The sequence below is a fragment of the Lichenostomus cassidix genome, chromosome 1 (genome assembly GCF_008360975.1).
Source record: "Lichenostomus cassidix isolate B80296 chromosome 1, HeHo_3.0, whole genome shotgun sequence".
NCBI lineage: Eukaryota > Metazoa > Chordata > Aves > Passeriformes > Meliphagidae > Lichenostomus > Lichenostomus cassidix.
The window spans coordinates 113,540,056-113,558,444 of record NC_139479.1 but is presented as its reverse complement, the minus strand read 5'-3'; the positions used below and the strand labels follow the sequence as shown (position 1 = coordinate 113,558,444).

The 18,389-nt window shown below is 49.1% G+C and overlaps 1 protein-coding gene across 3 annotated transcripts in view; it reads left to right on the top strand.

Moving 5' to 3' along the window:
* Positions 1-729: 729 nt before the first annotated feature.
* Positions 730-18,389, top strand: part of GRIK1 (glutamate ionotropic receptor kainate type subunit 1) — a 90,310-nt gene continuing 72,650 nt past the window's right edge. Inside the window, exon 1 of one of the 3 annotated variants that reach the window (XM_085077611.1) lies at positions 730-932. In XM_085077611.1, coding sequence (XP_084933737.1) covers positions 806-932 — 127 coding nt within the window. In that variant the 5' untranslated portion in view covers positions 730-805. The remainder of the gene's footprint in view (positions 933-18,389) is intronic. The other 2 variants (XM_085077604.1, XM_085077617.1) reach the window with 2 other exon arrangements.

The window sequence follows — 18,389 nt, the reverse complement described above, 5'->3', positions numbered from 1 at the left end:
CCATATGTTTGCTCTGTAGTGTGAGTTGCACTGAACCTTCAAAAACCCGATCAAAAAAATTATTTGAGAGCCCCAAATCACCAGGGGAAAGCGATCTGGTGGTCACGCCAAGGACGGGGGGGGGCATCTCCTGTCCCTGCCTTGGCTGCAGAGTAGCAAAGACACTGCTGAAAGTGCTTCCTTGCCTCCGCCGTGTCCCCAGGGGTGTCCCTCAGCCTGCAGACCCTGGGCACTGCCACCCACCACAGCTCTGCCTCTCTCCCTGCCCCTGTCCCTCTCTCCGTCCCTGTCACAGAATCCCAGAATCCCGGGATGGCTGGGGCTGGAAGGAACCTCCGGAGAGCACCCTGCCGCCACCTGGAGCAGGTGACACTGAACTCTCCAGGCGGGTTTGGGATGTACCCAGAGACGCAGATTCCGCGCCCTCCAGGGCTGTGTCCCTGTCCCTGTCCCTGTCCCTGTCCCTGTCCCTGTCCCTGTCCCTGTCCCTGTCCCTGTCCCTGTCCCTGTCCCAGCGCGCCCGGGCTGCTCCGCGCGTGTGCGCGCCTGCGGCCGCGAGTGCGCGCTCGTGTCCCCGAGTGCGCGCCGCTGTCCCCGAGCGCGCTGAGCCGCCTGGCCCCGCCCGGGGCCGCCCCGCGGGAGGATCCTCGCCGTCCGTCCCTCCCCGCTCCGTCGCTCCGTCCCTCGGGCGCGGGGGGCGCGGGCAGCGCGGCGGCGGCGGCAGCGCGGAGCCCCCGCGCCATGGGCGGGCGGCGCGGAGCGGCGCGGAGCCGGCCCGCCCGGGGGTAGCCGGCATGAACTGAGCATGGCGAGCGGCCTCGGCCCGCGCTGGCCCCGCCGAGCGGCCCCGGGCGGCGCCGGGGGGCTCCTGCTGCTGCTGCTCTGCGCCGCGGCGGGGCTGCCCCGGAGCGCACAGCAGGTGCTGCGGATCGGTGAGTGCCGCCGGGGCGGGCCGGGGGCCGGGCTGGCGCTCCGGGCATCTCCGGGGCCACGGGGAGCTCGCCCGGGCGGGCAGCGGGACCAGAGCAGCTCCCGATCCGCCGATCGGGGCCGGGGATGCTCGAGATACGCGGGAATATTCGGGGATGCTCAGAGATGCTGGGAGATCCTCGGGATGCTCAGGGATGCCCAGGATGCTCAGGGATGCCCGGGATGCTCAGGGATGCCCGGGATGCCCGGGATGCTCAGGGATGCTCGGGATGCTCGGGATGCCCGGGATGCTGCGCTTCCGGGGGTCACTCCCCAAAGTTTCCTCGGTGAGCGGGGCCGGGGGTCCCGGCGGAGGTGTCGGCTCCGGGGCAGGGCGCGGTGCGAGGAGCCCCAAAGCTGGGCGGCTCCGCTGTCCCCGCCGCAGGAACGGCTCGGTGACCACAAAATCCGTGCCGAGGAGCGCGGGGTGTCCCGGCTCGGAGCGCAGAGAGGCGGCTGTGGCGTCCGGAGGGGAGCTGGGAGGATGCGGGACGCGTTAGCTGTCGCTGCCCCGGGCCGGGCAGCTCCGCGGGGCTGCGCGGAAAACTCCGGGAAACGGGAATTTATTTTTAAGTAGAAAACTCCGCACCATGGAAACGGGGCTCGGCTCACAGGAAGCCTCTCTTCCTACAGAGGGTTTCTTGTGTCAGTCAAGCGCGACGGTGAATACAAAGTACGGGAAGAGTTCGGGGTTAGGAGAGACTGTGGGAACGATGTAGGCAGAACGTGGAACGCTTCTGTCCCTGTCTATCCTTCTTTCTCTTGACAAACAGTGAGCAGGAGGCGGAGGGGGAAAGGAAACAAACAAAAAAAAAAAAAAAAAAAGGGAAAGGAGCTGTTTTTGGCTCCCAGGTAGAGCATCCCGCCATTCCCAAAGGCGCGGTCCCGTGCGGAGCGAAGGATTGATGCCTTTTGGCGTTAACCCCGCTCAGCTTCCCCCATCAACGCTCCTCAGACATTGTCCTCAGGGAATGTCCCTCGTGCTCGGAGAGCAAAGGAGCCGATGGCCCGAACATTTAAATACAGGAAGGGTGCAGCCCTTCAAATTGTGGGGCTGGGGGGAGCAAAGCCGGCGGCACTCGGCACCTTGCAGCTGAAAATCCAGTCGTCCATCAGCTCCCGGCTGGCCCCGCTGGCTGTGTGCTCACTGTTCCCCTCTGGAGCCGTGCACACACCGCGGAGAGCTGGGAGATCCCACAAACACAGCGGGAATTCAGGGCCAGGGAAAAACCCGGGGAGGGAAAGAAACCGTGCTCAAAGCCCTGAGCCACAGGCACCAGCGGGATGCTTTGGAAATGCACACAATGCTGCCTTAACTTTCTCTGGCTCAGCGGGAATAGCCTCTGCAGGCAGGAGGAGCGTGCTGGAGTTTAAAGGGCTCCAGTTCAGCCTCAGTGCCTGTGTGCAGCGGGGAATTTCGGCTTCACACTGCCACCAGCCTCGCAGGGAGCCGGGCAGAGCTGCAGGGTCCTCCCTTCGCCGCCCTGAACTGCTGTGTGTGGTGTGCAGAGCCTCTGCTGCAGGGCTGGGGGAAATTCTGGACAGGATTTGCTCTCTCGGGGCACACAGGGATGGGAGCCTCTCGCTGACTCCCCTCTGGTACTTCCAGCAGGACAGAGAGAGCCATAAACCTGATGAGCTGCTCCACTTTCACTCACACCCATCCAGGGGGATGTGCAGGGGAATCAGTGCTCCCTGTGTGTTACGTGGCTGGGAATGCATAAAATATTAAGTGTATTCTTATTGCTGTAGTTATGCTGCCTATAAAGTAATGATGTTATAAAATATTAATCCTTCACATCCGCTAACAGCAGCAAAGTTTCTCCGTGGAATCTGTCACTCTTTGAGGTGGCAGAGAGGAGTAATGGCAATAACTCCTCCAGATCTCTTTGTGATAACACAATAAAACCATCCCCAAGCATTTCTGACAGTGAGGGAAATGCTATTAAGCCATCAGAGTCTCTTCTCCGTGTTTTAGTTAATTAAGGGAAGAAAAGCACTGCCATACAGTGGTGCAGCAGTTTGCTCCCCAATTCATACACTGAGAGTTTAATTGCATTTGCTACTGTCAGGGAGCTTTCAGATTTATTTTTTATTAATATTTTTTTCTGGCTTGTAATAGAAATGAATGGATTGTCTTGCTGGTGTTTAATTAGTTGAGAAAGGATGTGTGAGTGATATGAATTCTAGTTATTCCTCAGCATCTAACTAATGACTCCTTTTCCAGCTCTCTAAACAAAAAAAATGAGGGATGGCAGTATGACTGGTAAAACTGACTCATTAGGATAGAAGTAATGGATTTGGAGATAAGACAGAGTTTTAAGTTTCAGTAATAAAATAAAATGCTGGTGTCTTAGTGGGTATTTCTTCCCCACTCTTGTTCAAAAGCTTTTCCCGTGACACATGAGCTAATGGAGCCATCCAGGGAAATACCATCTTTATCTGCACATTACCCACCAGCCTCTATTATATAAGGTTGTATTTAAAGTTCATGACCCCAATATTTTTTATTCAATTGCAAGGAATTTTCAGTTTTTACACCAAGTCCTTCTTATCTATCCTACTTGTACCACTTGTATGTAATAAATGATCTCCCAGGAAGAATAGAAATGAACTGGAGCAGCTGCTCAGGTGCAGAAACAGCTTCCAAAGACATCTCAGCAACAACAGAATCATCCATTTGTGAGTGCTGGGTGCAGAGCTTCTCATTCCTCACTGGACATCCACTGCAGGTTCTGATTGGGTTATAAAGGTGTAATTCAGTGATTGTATGGGAAAACTTATGGATGGTCATCATCTGAGCTCCATTGTGGGTTAGAACTGAGCAAGAGCAAGTTATGAGCAAAGAACTGGAGTTATTGAAAAGAGGACGTGGCAGTTTCCAAAAAACACCTCTAGGAAGTTGCTTGGATGAATCTCGGAATTATCTCTGAAATTAAGAGCTCCTGGGAATGAACAAATGGGTTGGTTTCAGGGTTTGTAGGAACTGCTCCAGGTGATGAGATAGAAACCCTTCAGTTTGTACCAGAAGTGATTTTCAGGAATTTGTGTGCTTCTGAAAATGGAATATTTAGATATGGGTTCATCCTTTGCGCTCCTTTACTCCTTACTCAAGCCAAATTCCCAAATTCAGCACACTGTGTTTTCCACAAGGCAGGATTAGCCCCATAATATTTATCTCCAATTGAGAAATTTGAGATTTAAACCAGACTCACGGAAGTCAACCTAACCCACAAAATATCAATTCCTAATAAGTCAAAATTTTCCATATAGGTTTCAAAATCTCTGTTGGATTTCCCCAAGCAGGGCTAAGGCTGTGAGTTATTTTCCTGTGTGAAATCACCATTTCCCCCTCATGAGAATGATAAAGACAGAAACCTCAGTAATTTCACTGCAAATCTGCTACTTTTTGCCAACTCTTTTTGAGATTTTGTTTGTGAAGGGAATGATTTTAATACACATCTGAGCTTCATCAGTGTAAAATGGCAAAAACCCTTCTTGGAAAGTCTCTTATGGTATTCGAACATCATGAAAAAAGTTCATTTTCAGTATTTCTTACTAGATGTCTACAAGTTATCCTCCTTTATGATATCCTAGGAAGTGGGATGTATTTTCTCACCAGATGATGAGACATTGGCTACACTTTGCTTGCTGGACTCTGAATGCTCAGTGGTTTATCAATTCACTAGGATAAAACTCACTCATTCATTCCTCATTCTACGCTTCAGAGAAAACTATTTTGTTGCAAATATTTCTAAATGTTTTCTAATTTCTAAATGTGTTAACAAACTAGAGGGTCTGAGTGGCTTCTGTCCTGCACCACCTGCCTCTAAAAGCTGGTGAAGAACAGCAAAGAGAAGGTCCTGAGGCCACAGAGTGGAAAATGAGGAAGAAAGGTTGGATTTGTCCAGCCTGGAGCAGAGCTAGGGTGGTTCAGGCAGTGCTGAGGGAGATAAAAATGTGGAAAATACGTAATAAAGTCCAATATAAAAGTGGCAGTCCTGCATTGAAGAGCACGAGAGGTCCGTGGGTGACCATGGCACTTTCCCTGTCACTCTCTCGGTGTGCAGTCAGCTTGCAGGAAAAGGAAATTCAGCATTTCTCCTCCCTTACGCAAGGTGTATCCTGAGGTGGCCCCGGGCAAACCCTGCAGAGGGGCTGATGGAGGGGAAATAGAACACCCTGCGTTGTGTAACTGTGCTCGGGAGGCCGGGATGCTCCTGAGCATGGGAGAAGTCCTGGGGGCGATGGAATTGCGGGAATTCCGCCCAGGGAGGAGAGTTTTCCATGGGATATTTTCGGTGCTGTTTCAGTGATGCTCCTGAGCACGGGGAGAAGTCCTCGGGGAGATGGAATTGCGGGAATTCCGCCCAGGGAGGAGAGTTTTCCATGGGATGTTTTGGGCACTATTTCAGCCATGCTCTTAAACACAGGGAGAAGTCCTGGGGGCGATGGAATTGCGGGAATTCCCCCCAGGGAGGAGAGTTTTCCATGGGGTATTTCGGGTGCTGTTTCGAGGCACACACAAGCTGTTGCAGGAGGAAGCTCCCTTACAAACAGGATAAAATCCAATTTCTCAGAGTTCCCTCCCTTGCCCACAGCCGGTTTGTAGCGCTCAGGTGTGATAATTGTTGTTTTCACTCCCCTGGCTTCCCCACAGCACCAATTCCACGGATTCAGAGGGCATTTCCCTGGGCACCAGTCCTTGCTGGAGCTCTAAGCTCCTCCATATGGCCCTGTCCTCCCTCAACATTTTCCATTCAGGCTGCAAATACAATCCCAATACTGTTTTTTCATTACAGTCTGTTTTGTATATCCTGGTCAGTAATAAAGCTTAAATCCTGCTCCCCGCTCAATACTTTAAACAACTGCCTCTAATCTTCTTTTCTCAGAAAGGCTTGATTTGACCAACTAAACTATAGATTGTACTGCAGCAGAAGAAAAAAAAAAAATCCCATCCCAGAAGTGATTAGTTTTCCTGCACAGCTTTGGGGCTGTAACCAGCAAGCCCAGTGTGTCCTAGTTTTGAGTGACTTTAGATTTAAGTTTGCACTAATGAGTTTATGATTTTGGGCAAGCTTTGCAGTGGGAGTGTTATTACCCTTCGTTCTCTCTCCCTGCTGAAGGTTTTAGGGTATTATCTGGGAAACGATGAGCTCTCAAATGATGAATTTGCTTTCTCGGGGCAAAATCAAAATTCCGAATTCAAACAGTTTCATTATTCCATTTTGTCATTGTTTTCACTCCAGCTAGGAGTGAGTATCTAATAGGGCTAGTAAAGTCACTTCTTTTCGGTTCTTTTCTTTTCTTTTCTTTTCTTTTCTTTTCTTTTCTTTTCCTTTTCCTTTTCTTTGTTCTTTTCTTCCTCTCCTCTCCTCTCCTCTCCTCTCCTCTCCTCTCCTCTCCTCTCCTCTCCTCTCCTCTCCTCTCCTCTCCTCTCCTCTCCTCTCCTCTCCTTTTTCTTCTCTCTTTCATTTTCTTTCCTTTCCCTTTCTCCTGACAGTGCAGAAGGTTCCTTAACTTATCTTTACAGCTCCACCTGTACTGAGACACTGAATTAGGGTGGCACAAAGAGTGGGAAATGCGAATCATTTCTATGGCCAAAGAGGTGTCAAAGGCTCAGGTTTGAGCTCCTTTTCTTGGCCCATCAGGCTTTTTTTCAGGCACACCTTCTAGCTGGGTTGTTGATTTGTTCCTGTTTTGTTTTTTGGGGTGTTTTTTTGCGTTTGAGCTTTCAGGCTGCCCAAGTTTAAAAGAGGCGAGTTATAAATTCTCTCAGCATGGAGGTTGTTCCCACGTCCTGCCCCCGGCTCTGCACACCCAAACTTGGCCTATTTCGAGGCAAATTCTGTTTGCAGCACACTGATTCTGGCTGGGCTCCAGGAGCAGCCACCCTGCCATGCTGCTGGGTGGCACTGAGGTCCTGCTGGAGGCTGCGTGGGTGGAAGTGACAGTCACTGTGCAAAGACACCTCCAGAAATACAGAGTTTGGGTGAGGAAAGTGCAGAAATCCCCCACGCAGCAGCAGGGAGATGTCCCAGGGCTGCTGAGTCCAGGTGAGACCTGCCTGGGCTCTCAGGAGGAGCAGCAGCACATCAGACATGCTAAAATACAGCCAGAGCCACTCAGAACACTCTGAATAACACAGGCTGCTCAGTTCTGAGTGTCTGGGGCAGAATAGGCAGGGAGAGCCTTTGCTGTGTGCTGGGGATCTGAGGGTTTGGGGGAAAAAACCTATTTTAGAAGGACAACGTCAGGCAGGTGTAAGGAAAGAAGGAAAACCATCAGGAGATGCAAGTTTATTGTCCTCCTCCCCTGGGGAGAGGGAGGAGCAGAGTCCTGCCAGGGTGTTCTGGGTTATAAAAGTCAGGTTTGGTGTGATTCTGCAAGGCAGGACTGAGAGGAAAAACTTCTGTACTCTTGGATGATCTGATTAGGAGGCAGATCCATGGAAATTGGTGCTTTTGGGGTCTTACAATGCACATTTTTTTTCTGAATTTTGGTAGTCCCACAGACTTCCCCATGGCACACAGGTCTGTGCAATTACGCAACAAACCCCAAAAAATGCAGCTCATGCTTTCCCAAAAATAACCTTTTCCGTGCTCACCCTCAGGAAAAAAATACAATAAAAGCCAAAGCCCTTTCAGTCCTGCTTGCCATGGCACCAAGAGCCTTATTCTAGATATCCTGAATATCCTGGGCCAGCCCAGCCATTCCTTCAAGTTCTGGATGAGGGAGGGGCAGAGGGGTGGATTTCAGAAGTAGTTTTCCGTGGAACAGTCCCTTCATTTCCAAGAAAGTGCAAATGAATCCCGATTTCCCTGGAACAGTCCCAGGGGATTAATCTGAGCCATCTGAGCCCAACTCAGGCAGAGCTCTGCCTCCTGAGCAGCCAGGTTGCTGCAGCAACAGAGTGACACGTGTAAAAAACTCTGTTTGATGGTGTCCCTGCCTCAGGGGAGGCTGCTTGGGAGTTAGGTCAGGTTTTTGGAGCTGTACTACACTTTTCCAGGGGCTGTCAGTCACTGCCACGTCGGCCAGGGATGTGGAATGTGCCATGAATAACTTCAGCAATCCCACGTGGATCACAGCTCAGCTGGCCATGGAAATAAAGGAGCAATAAAGGCACCTCAGAATTCCCCCCCGCAGCATGGAGGCAAAATTACAATTTCTGACTGAAAGGTTTTCGCTTTGGTTTGCTTTTGGTTGCTTTTATTTGTCTTGGAATTTGGAAAGAGCATAGGGAATTGGTTAAAAATCAAAGAGGTGATCCTTGGTCGCCTGTTGGAATAGGAGAGGAATGAGCACAGGGCAAGGAGAGGAGTTGGACTGGATGATCCCAGTGGATCCCTACCAGCTCAGAATACTCTGTGATTCTCAGCAAAATGGCTCCACAGGATGCTAAACCCCCAGTTTATTTGCCTGTCCTTCCAAATACGAAATGCAAAACACCACAGTAAAAGGGTGCAGTAAGTGAGGCAGAAATCTTGCAGAATTGGTGTGCAGTTGGGTGGCAAAAGTGGGATTTGGAAGTTGCTCAGTCAATGTGAATATGGTGTTTCTCATCCTCTGGGGTTTCATTTTCAGTCTCACATGTTTACAGAAAAAGTTTGAGTGGAATTCTCTGTAAAGCCCAGCCAGGAATATCCTTGGAGCTGCCCGGCCTGACCCCTGTGTCTCTGCTCCCCTTCTCTCCCTGTGCTCTGTGTTAGAGGCTCAGCCCTGCCACTGAGGCCACTTGCAGGGCTTCCCTGTGAAAATGATGTCTTTCTTCTCCTATCTCTGATCCGACAACTTGTACACAAAAAGCTTTTTCTTCTTGCCGAGCTGCTTCCTTTCAGCCACCCCAAAACCTTATCAGTGGGGCACTGCAGCTGCAGTTTGCTGTCAGCTCTGCTCCCCTGGCTGCCACTATCTCGGGAAGTTCCAAATTGTTTACTTATCTGCCAGGAACACACGCCGAGGGGAGTTCAGGCTCTGCTGCCCAAGGTGCATTTTAAATCAGGGGGAGAACCGCTTCAGATATTTCACATTACATCTCCCGGCTTTATCTGCTGCTGTAAATTATGAGGCTGCTCCATTGAGCTGAATGAAGATTAAATTTTTGAGCAGTGTTTCCTGAAGAATGGAGATTTTTCTCTTTGAAATGAAGAGCCTGTCGTGCCCCAGCGTGGCTGGCTGCTCGCTCTGCTGCCCAAGCCTTCCTCTTTTCCATCGGGGAGCAGGGACTTCCCTGGGGACCACATCCTGTCCCTGATCCGTGTCCTGGCATTAAAGGAACTGCAGATGGAGTGAGGGTGGGATGTGCCCTGAGCAGCAAGGGGTCTAGGGAGCTGTGATCCTTCTGCTGTTATCCTGAAATCCCATGAGGAATAGTAGCTGGGAAAATGGATCTTCCCCTCTGTGCAGCCCTTCCCTGGATGTGGGATACAGGGGTGTTTTAAATAAACCACTGTGGAACACTCACTGCTGCTTTGCCCAGGCTGAATTCCTGGCTCCCAGCTCTGCCATCATGGGGAGATCTCAGCCTGGCTTTGCTCATTCCTTGCTCAACACAGAGCCCTGGCAGGGAGCTGAGCAGGTGCTCCTCTAGAGCAGCACAGCACCCACGGGATCCAGGGTGCAAAACAGCTTTGTGGCCTCTTTAGGAGCTGAATTCAGTCCTGTCTCCTCTCAGGAATGCTCTCCCATGTGTGCTGGGAAGGACATGTCCCAGGGCTGGAGGGTGTTCACATGGGAAGACTCCCCATAGCCACTTCTCCCACGCACCCCAAATTCCCCTGCAGAGCTGCCCCAAGGGAAGGAATTCCTGGCTGTGAGGGTGCTGAGGCCCTGGCACAGGTTGCCCAGAGAAGCTGTGGCTGCCCCTGGATCCCTGGCAGTGTCCAAGGTCAGGCTGGACAGGGCTTGGAGCAGCCTGGGACAGTGGGAGGTGTCCCTGCCCATCTCTGGCTCCAAGGGGTGATATTCCTGTGTTTACACAGATCCCTTGGGTGGCAATCAGGCTGTTCCACAGGCAAAGGCGATTCCAGTTTTCCAGGATGCACTGAAACACTTTGCACAGTGAGATAATCAGAAAGAACAATTCTCTCTTCCCCTCAGCAGCCTTTTTTTCCCTCCCCAGGGGCTGGTGTGACAGCTGCTGCTCTAGGATGACTTCTGTGCTAATTGATTTCTACACGTCCTTGGGAAGGTGAGGAGATCCCACCTTCCTCACTTGGCTCAGAGGTGATCTCAGGGAGCTGCTGGAGGAATCCCTGCAGGACTCTTTGTTCCTGAGGATTTCTGTGAGCACTAAACTGTCAGTGAACAGGGCAGCTGGGCTTGTTCCCAGCACTCCCCCTGGAAGTGGAAAACAAGGATTTCTCCTGGTGTCCTGGTGAGGAGAGGGAGTGGGAGAGCACTTGGGAGGCCAAGTCACCCCTCCCCAATGAGGAAAAATGGGGAACTGTTATTTCCATGGCATGTTCATTGGAATTGATGGTTTTTAGCAGCTCCTAATAAGAACAGAGTGAAGCTTTTAAGTGGGGCTGAGCTGCTCAGTGGTACCAGCTGACTGTGCATCTGCACAGGGAGAACTGGGGGGTTTAAATAATTTAAATAAGGTAATTTAGGAGAGGCAGAGCAAACTTTGCTGGGGAGCTTTAATTAATGCTAAAATCCCAGACTTTTATGTTTGCACTCATCTGCCTGCAACGCCAAGAGTGTATTTTATTGCAGTCCTTAGAATGAGGCTTGATTCCTACGGAGTAGAGTAGTGCTGACAAGCTCATGCATCATATTTAAAACCACTTTCTGCTTTTGGCAGGGCTGAAGAAAGGGGGCACAGGCTTTCAGAGAGTCAAAACATGGTCCTTGCCCCATGGGAGTCACTTTGTTAAAAACCTCATTGGCCACAGGTAGAGCCAAATGAATTCACATCCAGCTTCTCCAGGAAATTTCAGTGGCAGGAGCTTTACATCTAGTAAATCTGACTGCAAAACTTCTTTGAAATCCAAGGCCTTGCTCTTATCTGTGAGTTCTTACAGAAAATCTGTGAGAAAATTGGGTACAAAATCATCTCTGCTGGCTGCCTGCCCTTTGTTTTAAGTGGCAGAACACTTTTCAGAAAAAAAAAAAAAAAAAGAACAAATGACCCAAAGGCTCCTTTAGCTCTGCCTGTGCCGGAGCCAATGGAGCTGCAGCAGTTTATAGTGATGAGGTTCTGGCAAGTGCATTATTCTGGCAGAAGAGAACAGTTGGGCAATTTACTGCAGCTCATCCAAACTGCAAATGAAGGTTCTGTATTCCCTTAGTTTGAGGAAATCAGCAGGAAAAAGCCTCCTATTTTTTTTTTATCTCCAGCTGCTGATTTTGCCAAGGTCTCCCACTTTTGCAGTTTCCTTGTCTGCCCTGCCTGTTCTCCCCACAGCAGAGGCAGGGAAAGGATGCCAAAATTCAGTGGTTTGTAGTAAGAAGCAGTGCTGTTGGGTGTGAGGAATTACTTGAACTGAAGAGCTGGGATGTGTTTTAGCCACAGTCCCTACAAACAGCATCATTATTTACATACAATCCCAGGGCAGCAGGCAGTGAAAGCACAAACCTTTCTCTATATAGGACAGTGTCTTATTCTATAGAAAAATGTCTTATTAGAAAGGGAAAAATATCTTATTATTATTGGTGCTGCTGGTTCTGCACAGAAATATATCAAATGGGGTCAAGTATGATACAATTGTGGTGTCATGCTGAATTCATGGTGCAGCTAATATTGTCACAGCCCTGTTGTGAGTGACATAAACCTGTCACATCTTCAGCAGGGTGATTCATGAGAGGCACGGGAGAATCAATGGAGATAAAAATAGGGAATGCAGTAACAGCATCCATCTCGTCGTAATTTTGCTTGTATTACACCGAGTAACCTGATTAAAAGGGTCATATTTAAACATCAGCTGGCACAACTGCTGAGGAAAGTGAGAGGGGGAGAGGATCAGTGCAGCTCAGCTCTCTCTTCACTGGAGGCAAACCTGTGTCAGGAAATCAAGGAGCAGGGGAAGCTGGAAGTGCCCTGGTGTTTGTCATGCCAAAGGTGTGATCTGCATCCTCTCACAGCTTGGAGTTTGCACTGTTGTGTTGTGGATCATCAGCACGAAATCCAAGAGGGAATTTCCCTCTCCCCTTCCAGAGGTGCTGGTTTTCTGGGATTCAGTGCCTGGAGTAGCTCTGAACTGCAGGCTTGCTGTCTCCTGGCATCATGGGCTCAAGGATCGGCTCACAAAGAGGATAAAGAGAAGGAAATGGAACGAAAAAGCTCTCAGATTTGGCAGGTTGATGATAATCTCAAGTGTGTAGGACTGTGTTTATGCATGTTTTCTAGTGGAACTCCAGTGCTTTCCAGCGTGCAATGTGCTGAAGAGATTACAGGGTGTGGGATTTAGTGCAAGAGCTGTCAGGGAATTCTCAAACACTCTTCTCTGATCCTGGCACATCGTGCTGTGCCCCAAACCTGAGAGAACACCGCAGTGGGAGCTCAGACATCCAGCAGATTGTGGGGATGTGCTCAGGAAACCACCAGGGCTGCACCAGAATGGATTTGCAGCTGACAGGGAATGAAGGATTTGCCCGTTTTCCTTTCAGGGATACCTTTGAGTTAAGACTCAAAGATATTCTGTGTTTCTTGCCAGGGTGAGAAAAAGCCATGACCAAACTGTGAGGGACACAGGGAGTTTCCTGTCCTTGGAAGAGTTAAAAGCTGAGGTGGTGGCAGTGCCAGGCAGGGCCAGTCTGTTCCTTTCACTGTCACCTTCCAGGGTTTTATTCCTTGGAATAAAATCCCCAGCTGGCCCCGTGGAACAGCCAGGTTGCTGCAGATGACAGGATCTTTCCAAGGGGCCATCATGATGGCATTAGTGTTTATCCTCAGCAGCAAGTGGATAAATCACAGCAAATGGGCTTCCCCTCCGAGCTGGAAGCTGCTGGGCTGTTTTTGCCCAGCCACAGATATTTATCTGGCACATGGTGGAATTGCCAGGCTCATCCCAGGGCAAGGATCAGACCCACTGCTGCCTGTGGCTCAGAAGCAGGAGGTTAATCTGCCCAGGTAAATGCTGAAATGCAGTTCTACCTCCACATTCAGGCAGTTTGTTTCCAGAGAACAGGCACTTCCCAGAAATGGTTACATAAATCAGAGGAATTACAATACAAGCATCCTCCGGAGCTTTTTCATTTCAGTTTTCAATGTCAAGCAACGTTCAGTGTTAGAGGTTTGAAAGGATGAAATTAGAAACCCTGTAATGGAGCTTTATGGAAAGATATCCCTCAAGAAAGCTCATTCCCACTCCTCACCCTCTGGTGTTTCGCCCATTACCAGCATGCATGAGTTCTGCATTTAATTTTATCTGCTGTAATCAGAGCTGTTCTCCCTCTCCCTGAGTCTCCTCTCCCCTCAATCCCACTGAACCCTCAGCTCTCAGCATCACCTTGTAGCCTCACGTTCCCTGAGTTAATTATCCCTTGTATCAAACTGCATTTTCTTTTATCCCTTTCAAATTCGGGGCTTTCCTATTTCTCCGAGCATCTGCCTGGATCCACACAAATGAAAAGGATCAGCTGGGGAGGATAATCTTCTCCCTCTTGCTGTTTTCTGTATCTGCATCCCATTTTCTCTGCTCCTTCCATCTGTTGGCTGCTCCATCCCCAAAGGCTGGGAGGTTTCATTCCACTCAGAACTGACTTGGTCCCCAATTTTATTTGTGGGTAGTCAAAAGGCTTCTCTGCTGAGAGGGAAGGGCCAGCTAAGAGAACAGAGGGTGGTGGCTTTTCCTTCTGGAGGCATCCTGATGGGAATTTTTGTGTCCTGAGGGGAAGATTCCAAGGTTAGACAAGAGCAGCGGGAATTTCACAGCTTGGGGTGTGCAGCTGTGCTTTTGGTTGAGCTCTCTCTTCCCTTTGCCAGGAAAGGATGCCCTGAGAGGAGCAGCATCTCCTGATATCCAAAAAAAATCCCATTTTCTGGCTTTGTAGTTTTCCAGACCCAGCACTCTGAGGTCACCCAGTGAGGCAAAGGAAATGCTGGTTTTCCATGAGTAAATGAGAATATCAGGGACAATGCCAGGCCTTCCATCCCACACAAAGCTCCCTCTTCTCCAGCTGGGCTGTCCCACCTGCCAGGCAGGGTTTCCTTTGGAAACAACCTCCTGCCTTCCATTCAGTGCTCTGCTTTCTGGAGCTCTCAGTTTTCCTGTTCTGAAGGAAGAACAGTTGGACTCACGCTCCCTCTGTTTGTCCATAGACAATGCTCTAAAATGTGTATTTCTGCACTTATATAAAGAAGACACAGAGACCTTGTGGGTGCCCAGTCCTCTCCAGCTATATGAATATTTACCAATCCCATCGTTTTTAATTGCCATGCAGGAATTCTGGCAACTGCAGAGCTGCTGAGAATCCAGTTTTTTATATAAAAGGAAGAGCAGTTCTTTACATACTGAGAGCCACGTCAGGAAGCAATACTTGGATTTGTTGCTGTGGGTTTTTTGGGGAAGAGAGGTAACTACAGGAGGAATTTACACTGAAGGACTGCTGAAATCATGAGAGTAGCTTGTGTGCCTATTCCCAAAGGATTAGGGTTTGAAAGTGCATTTTCCAGCCCCAGTGAGAGGCCAGTGCTCCTTCCTCTCCTGACAGAAGATCTGGTGAATCAGTGAAGGAGTGAGTGGGGTTTCCTTTTCCCCAGGGTGGGGGGACTGTAGTGATTCCCTGAGGAATGCAGAAACACTGGGGACACTCCCTGCTGTGTGCCAGAGGATCACAGAATTATTTTGTTTGGAAAAAGCCTCTAACAGAATCAGGTTCAGCCCCTAACCCAGCAGAGCCCACCACTAAACCATGCGTGCTAAAATCACATTTTCTTTCCTTGCCTTTCACCTCCCTGGAAAACCTGTTGTTTCTGCCCTCTGAGAGGTAGGAAATAATCCCTATTTAGCTGTGCCAGTCCCCAGAGGGCTGTGGGGACACACTTGCTTGGAGGTGCAGACGGAGCTGAGCCCAAGAGGTGTCATTAAATCACTGCAGGCTCAGCCCAGGCTGCTGTTCTGTGTCACAGGAGCTTTTCCTGGCTCTGCTCCAAGCCCTGCTTGTATTCCCACACTTGGGATGCTGATAAAGATGCTCAATACCTGTGTAGACAAGCCCTAGCAGGATGTCTGCTGAGCGAGGTGCCAGCCAAGCACGCACTTCCCAAGGAAGCAAAATGCAATTCAGAATGTGAGTGAAATGCAACAGCATCGAGTTTCTATCCCTTAATGGACTAAAGATTGCAGATCAATAGAAATAGAGATGTTTGTGTCACTGGGTGGCCTTGAGCCATGCTAGCAGAGGAGTAAGAGAGGAAACATTGGGGAGCTGCTTAATTTATATCTATTGTAAACAGAAATAACATTTTAGTTTAGGTAGAAAAAGCCCTTTATTGCAAATAGAAATAACCCTTTACTGGAAATAGAAAGAACCCCTCACTGCTCAGGCCCAACAGTTCATTTGTCCAATAGTTCATTTTGATTTCTTAGAAGATTCTTAGAGTTAGCCCACATCAGGGCAGTTGCAGGGTGGATTTTGAGCTCCCCAGTTTCTCCTGTTCCCACAGGGAGTGCTGGGAGAAGGGAGAACACAAACCAGGCTGTTGGCTCGTGGGGCTTCCCAGAGGTGTTCAGGGCATTCTAAAAAAAATCCTCCTTTGCCCTTTTCTCTTTTCCCTTGTCACAGTGTGAGATGCTGGTTTGGACACTCTGTTCCTCTTTGCTTCAGTTGTTTCCTAAAATAAGCTCAGGAAGGAGATCCAGTGCGATGGTAATGCTGGGATGGTTTTTCCCCAGGAAGTTTTTCCCAGGAAGCAGTTTGCTGCTCCCTTTGGTTCAGCCTCACAGGGACTGAAGAAATGCAAGTTTTATTCATGCCTAGCAGATTAAACCCCTATTTATATATTTCAATCCTATGAGCTATAAAGCTCTTTTTGGCTTTTTTCGTTCTTTTTTTTTTTTTTTTTTTTTCTAAGCTTTGTTTTTATCTGTTTTGTGGGGTTTTTTTGAGGTGTCAGTCCCTCAGGTTTGGGAACTGTGCTGGAGCTGTTTGTTGTACAAATGAGAGCACCATGGGGAAACTCATAGAGGAGACACTTCAGACAGGAGCTCACAATCAGTGCTTTTGCAATCTGCAAACACATTTCCTCCAGACCTGTCTGTATAGAGAGGAAAAAATAGTGGCTAAATACATGAATAAAAACCCAAACAGGCAAATAAAATACTTAGTGAGCCTCTAGTGAATATCCATCCTACACACAGACCCTGCACTGATGGCTCAGCACCATCTAATGAGTTTTTACCCACTGAAATGTCACCTTTTTATTTAAACTCCAATAATTTTTATGAGAAAAAGCAGAGAGGAGTGTGTGGCAAGTCACTCAGTCTCTGTGCTCCCTGCTGATGGGATGGAGGAGGAGGAAGGCAATCCCAACCCAAACTCTGCCCCTGTCCCACCTCAGGTGTCTGTTTTTGAGGAGTCTCTCCAGGAGCCCCCAGTTTGTGCCAGGGTTGTGAGAACAGTGGTGCTTTTCCTGAGAAATGGCATCCAGCAATGTCCATCCACAACCTGGGCTTCTCCCAGCTGCCTCCAGGCTAAATGTGGTTACAATTCCCCCTCTGGGAATTCCTTTTTGAGTGTGTGCTTAGACATGGATGTAAGTCTGCTGTCCTCCCAGATAAACATTTATTTTTTTTATAAATAACTGTATCCTGCTGTGGGGGTGTTCACCTGCTAAAACAGAGTTTGTTCTGTTTTAATCATGTGGGAATAAATAATGAATTTGATGGTTTGTTTTCCATTTAATCCAACACCTCCTATTTTCGGATTCCTTAATCAAAGCAAAGTGAAGGATAAATTGCAGATTTATCAGACAGGGAAAGCTTTGATCTGCTGAGGCATTTCCTAGATGCTGGATCAGCCTCGAGGGCTAAACTGACCACAAAGGGAGTTTGTGGGGAAAAAAGAAGCCAACTTGACAGCACTCATTTGTCAAGATCAATGGTGTGCAGCCGTGATGGAAAGCTGGTAACTGCAGGTTGTCCATGTGGAATTGCAGGGATTTTTTTTCTGCTGCTCTCCTCAGAAATATGAACAGTGCCACCAGGACCTGTCCAGGCTGAGAGCTATTATAAGTGGCAAATAAAACGTAATTCTCTGAAGAGGTTTTTGTTGTAAGCATGGATTTGACTTAATAGCTTGAACATTGAAAAATTACTGCAAATTGCATGTCGTGCTTTGATTCTGGTCCAGATATTTCTAAGCAGATGTGGCATTCGAGCAAAAATGAGGTTGTTTGCCCTTTCCTGTGTTTATTTAGTTTTTCTTGCTGCCTTGTGGATACACCCAGTGGGTTTTCCAGAAGGGATGCAGCTTTGCAGACACACAGCAAATTTGGCTCTTCACTCTCAGCAAAGCCCAGGGTGGACTCAGCAGGGGGAAAAAGCAGCCTCTGGCACAAGAATGGTTTTGCTTCTCTTTTTGGGTGTGCTGAGTGCCAGAGGAGAGGGAGGCTGGTCACAGGGTTGGTCTGCAGAGCTGTTTGCATGTGGAAGAGAAAAATTGAGTGTTCTCAGATATGCTGGATCCTGCAGGGATGTTGGCTGCTCCTGTGCCAGTCCTGGGAGAGCTGGGAAGAGTGAGGCCCTTGGAAGGCAAAGCAATGGAGTCATCTGTGGAATAATTTCAATTTTAGCCATTTTGAGGAACAATTTTTTCAAGGAAAGGCTGCCCAGGGAGGTTTGCAGTCCCCATCCCTGCAGGCGTCCAGGGAAGGCATGGATGTGGCACTCAGTACTCTGGGCTGGGGACAAAGTGGGATTGGGCACACCTTGGACTTTGTCTTGGAGACCCAAAGAGTAACTCTGGCCACAGCTTCCTGATGGTTCCCTTCCCTCAGGCACAAATTGAAATTTAAAATTTCAAATAGAACTGAAAGCTGTCAAACTGCAGCTTCCTTTACCAGGCACAGGGTGGTGGCATCAGTGACACATCCTGTGATGTGTGTCCTGCTCTTCCCAAAGGCGCCATCAGCTTTAAGGAATTAATTTTCACTCGGGAGAGCTGATAGCTTTTTAGTGTTATTTAATTACTCCCACCTGCCTTTCCCACCGTGCTCTGTGACCTCTGCAGCACTGACCTGTGTGCGAATTGGATGTGCTGCTGAGAGCAAGAGCACAGCTGGTGCAGAAGGACAAAGCTCACCAGGCTCATGTCCCTCTCATGGTGGAGCAAAGCATTTCTCCAAAAAGATTTTCTGCCATGCAGTGGAAAATACCTTTCAGTAGAAAATACCTTTCATTTTGTAGTCATCACTCTGGAGCGGGTGAACAACCAGGGAGAAAACCTGAATCCAGAAAATCATTGTATAGATG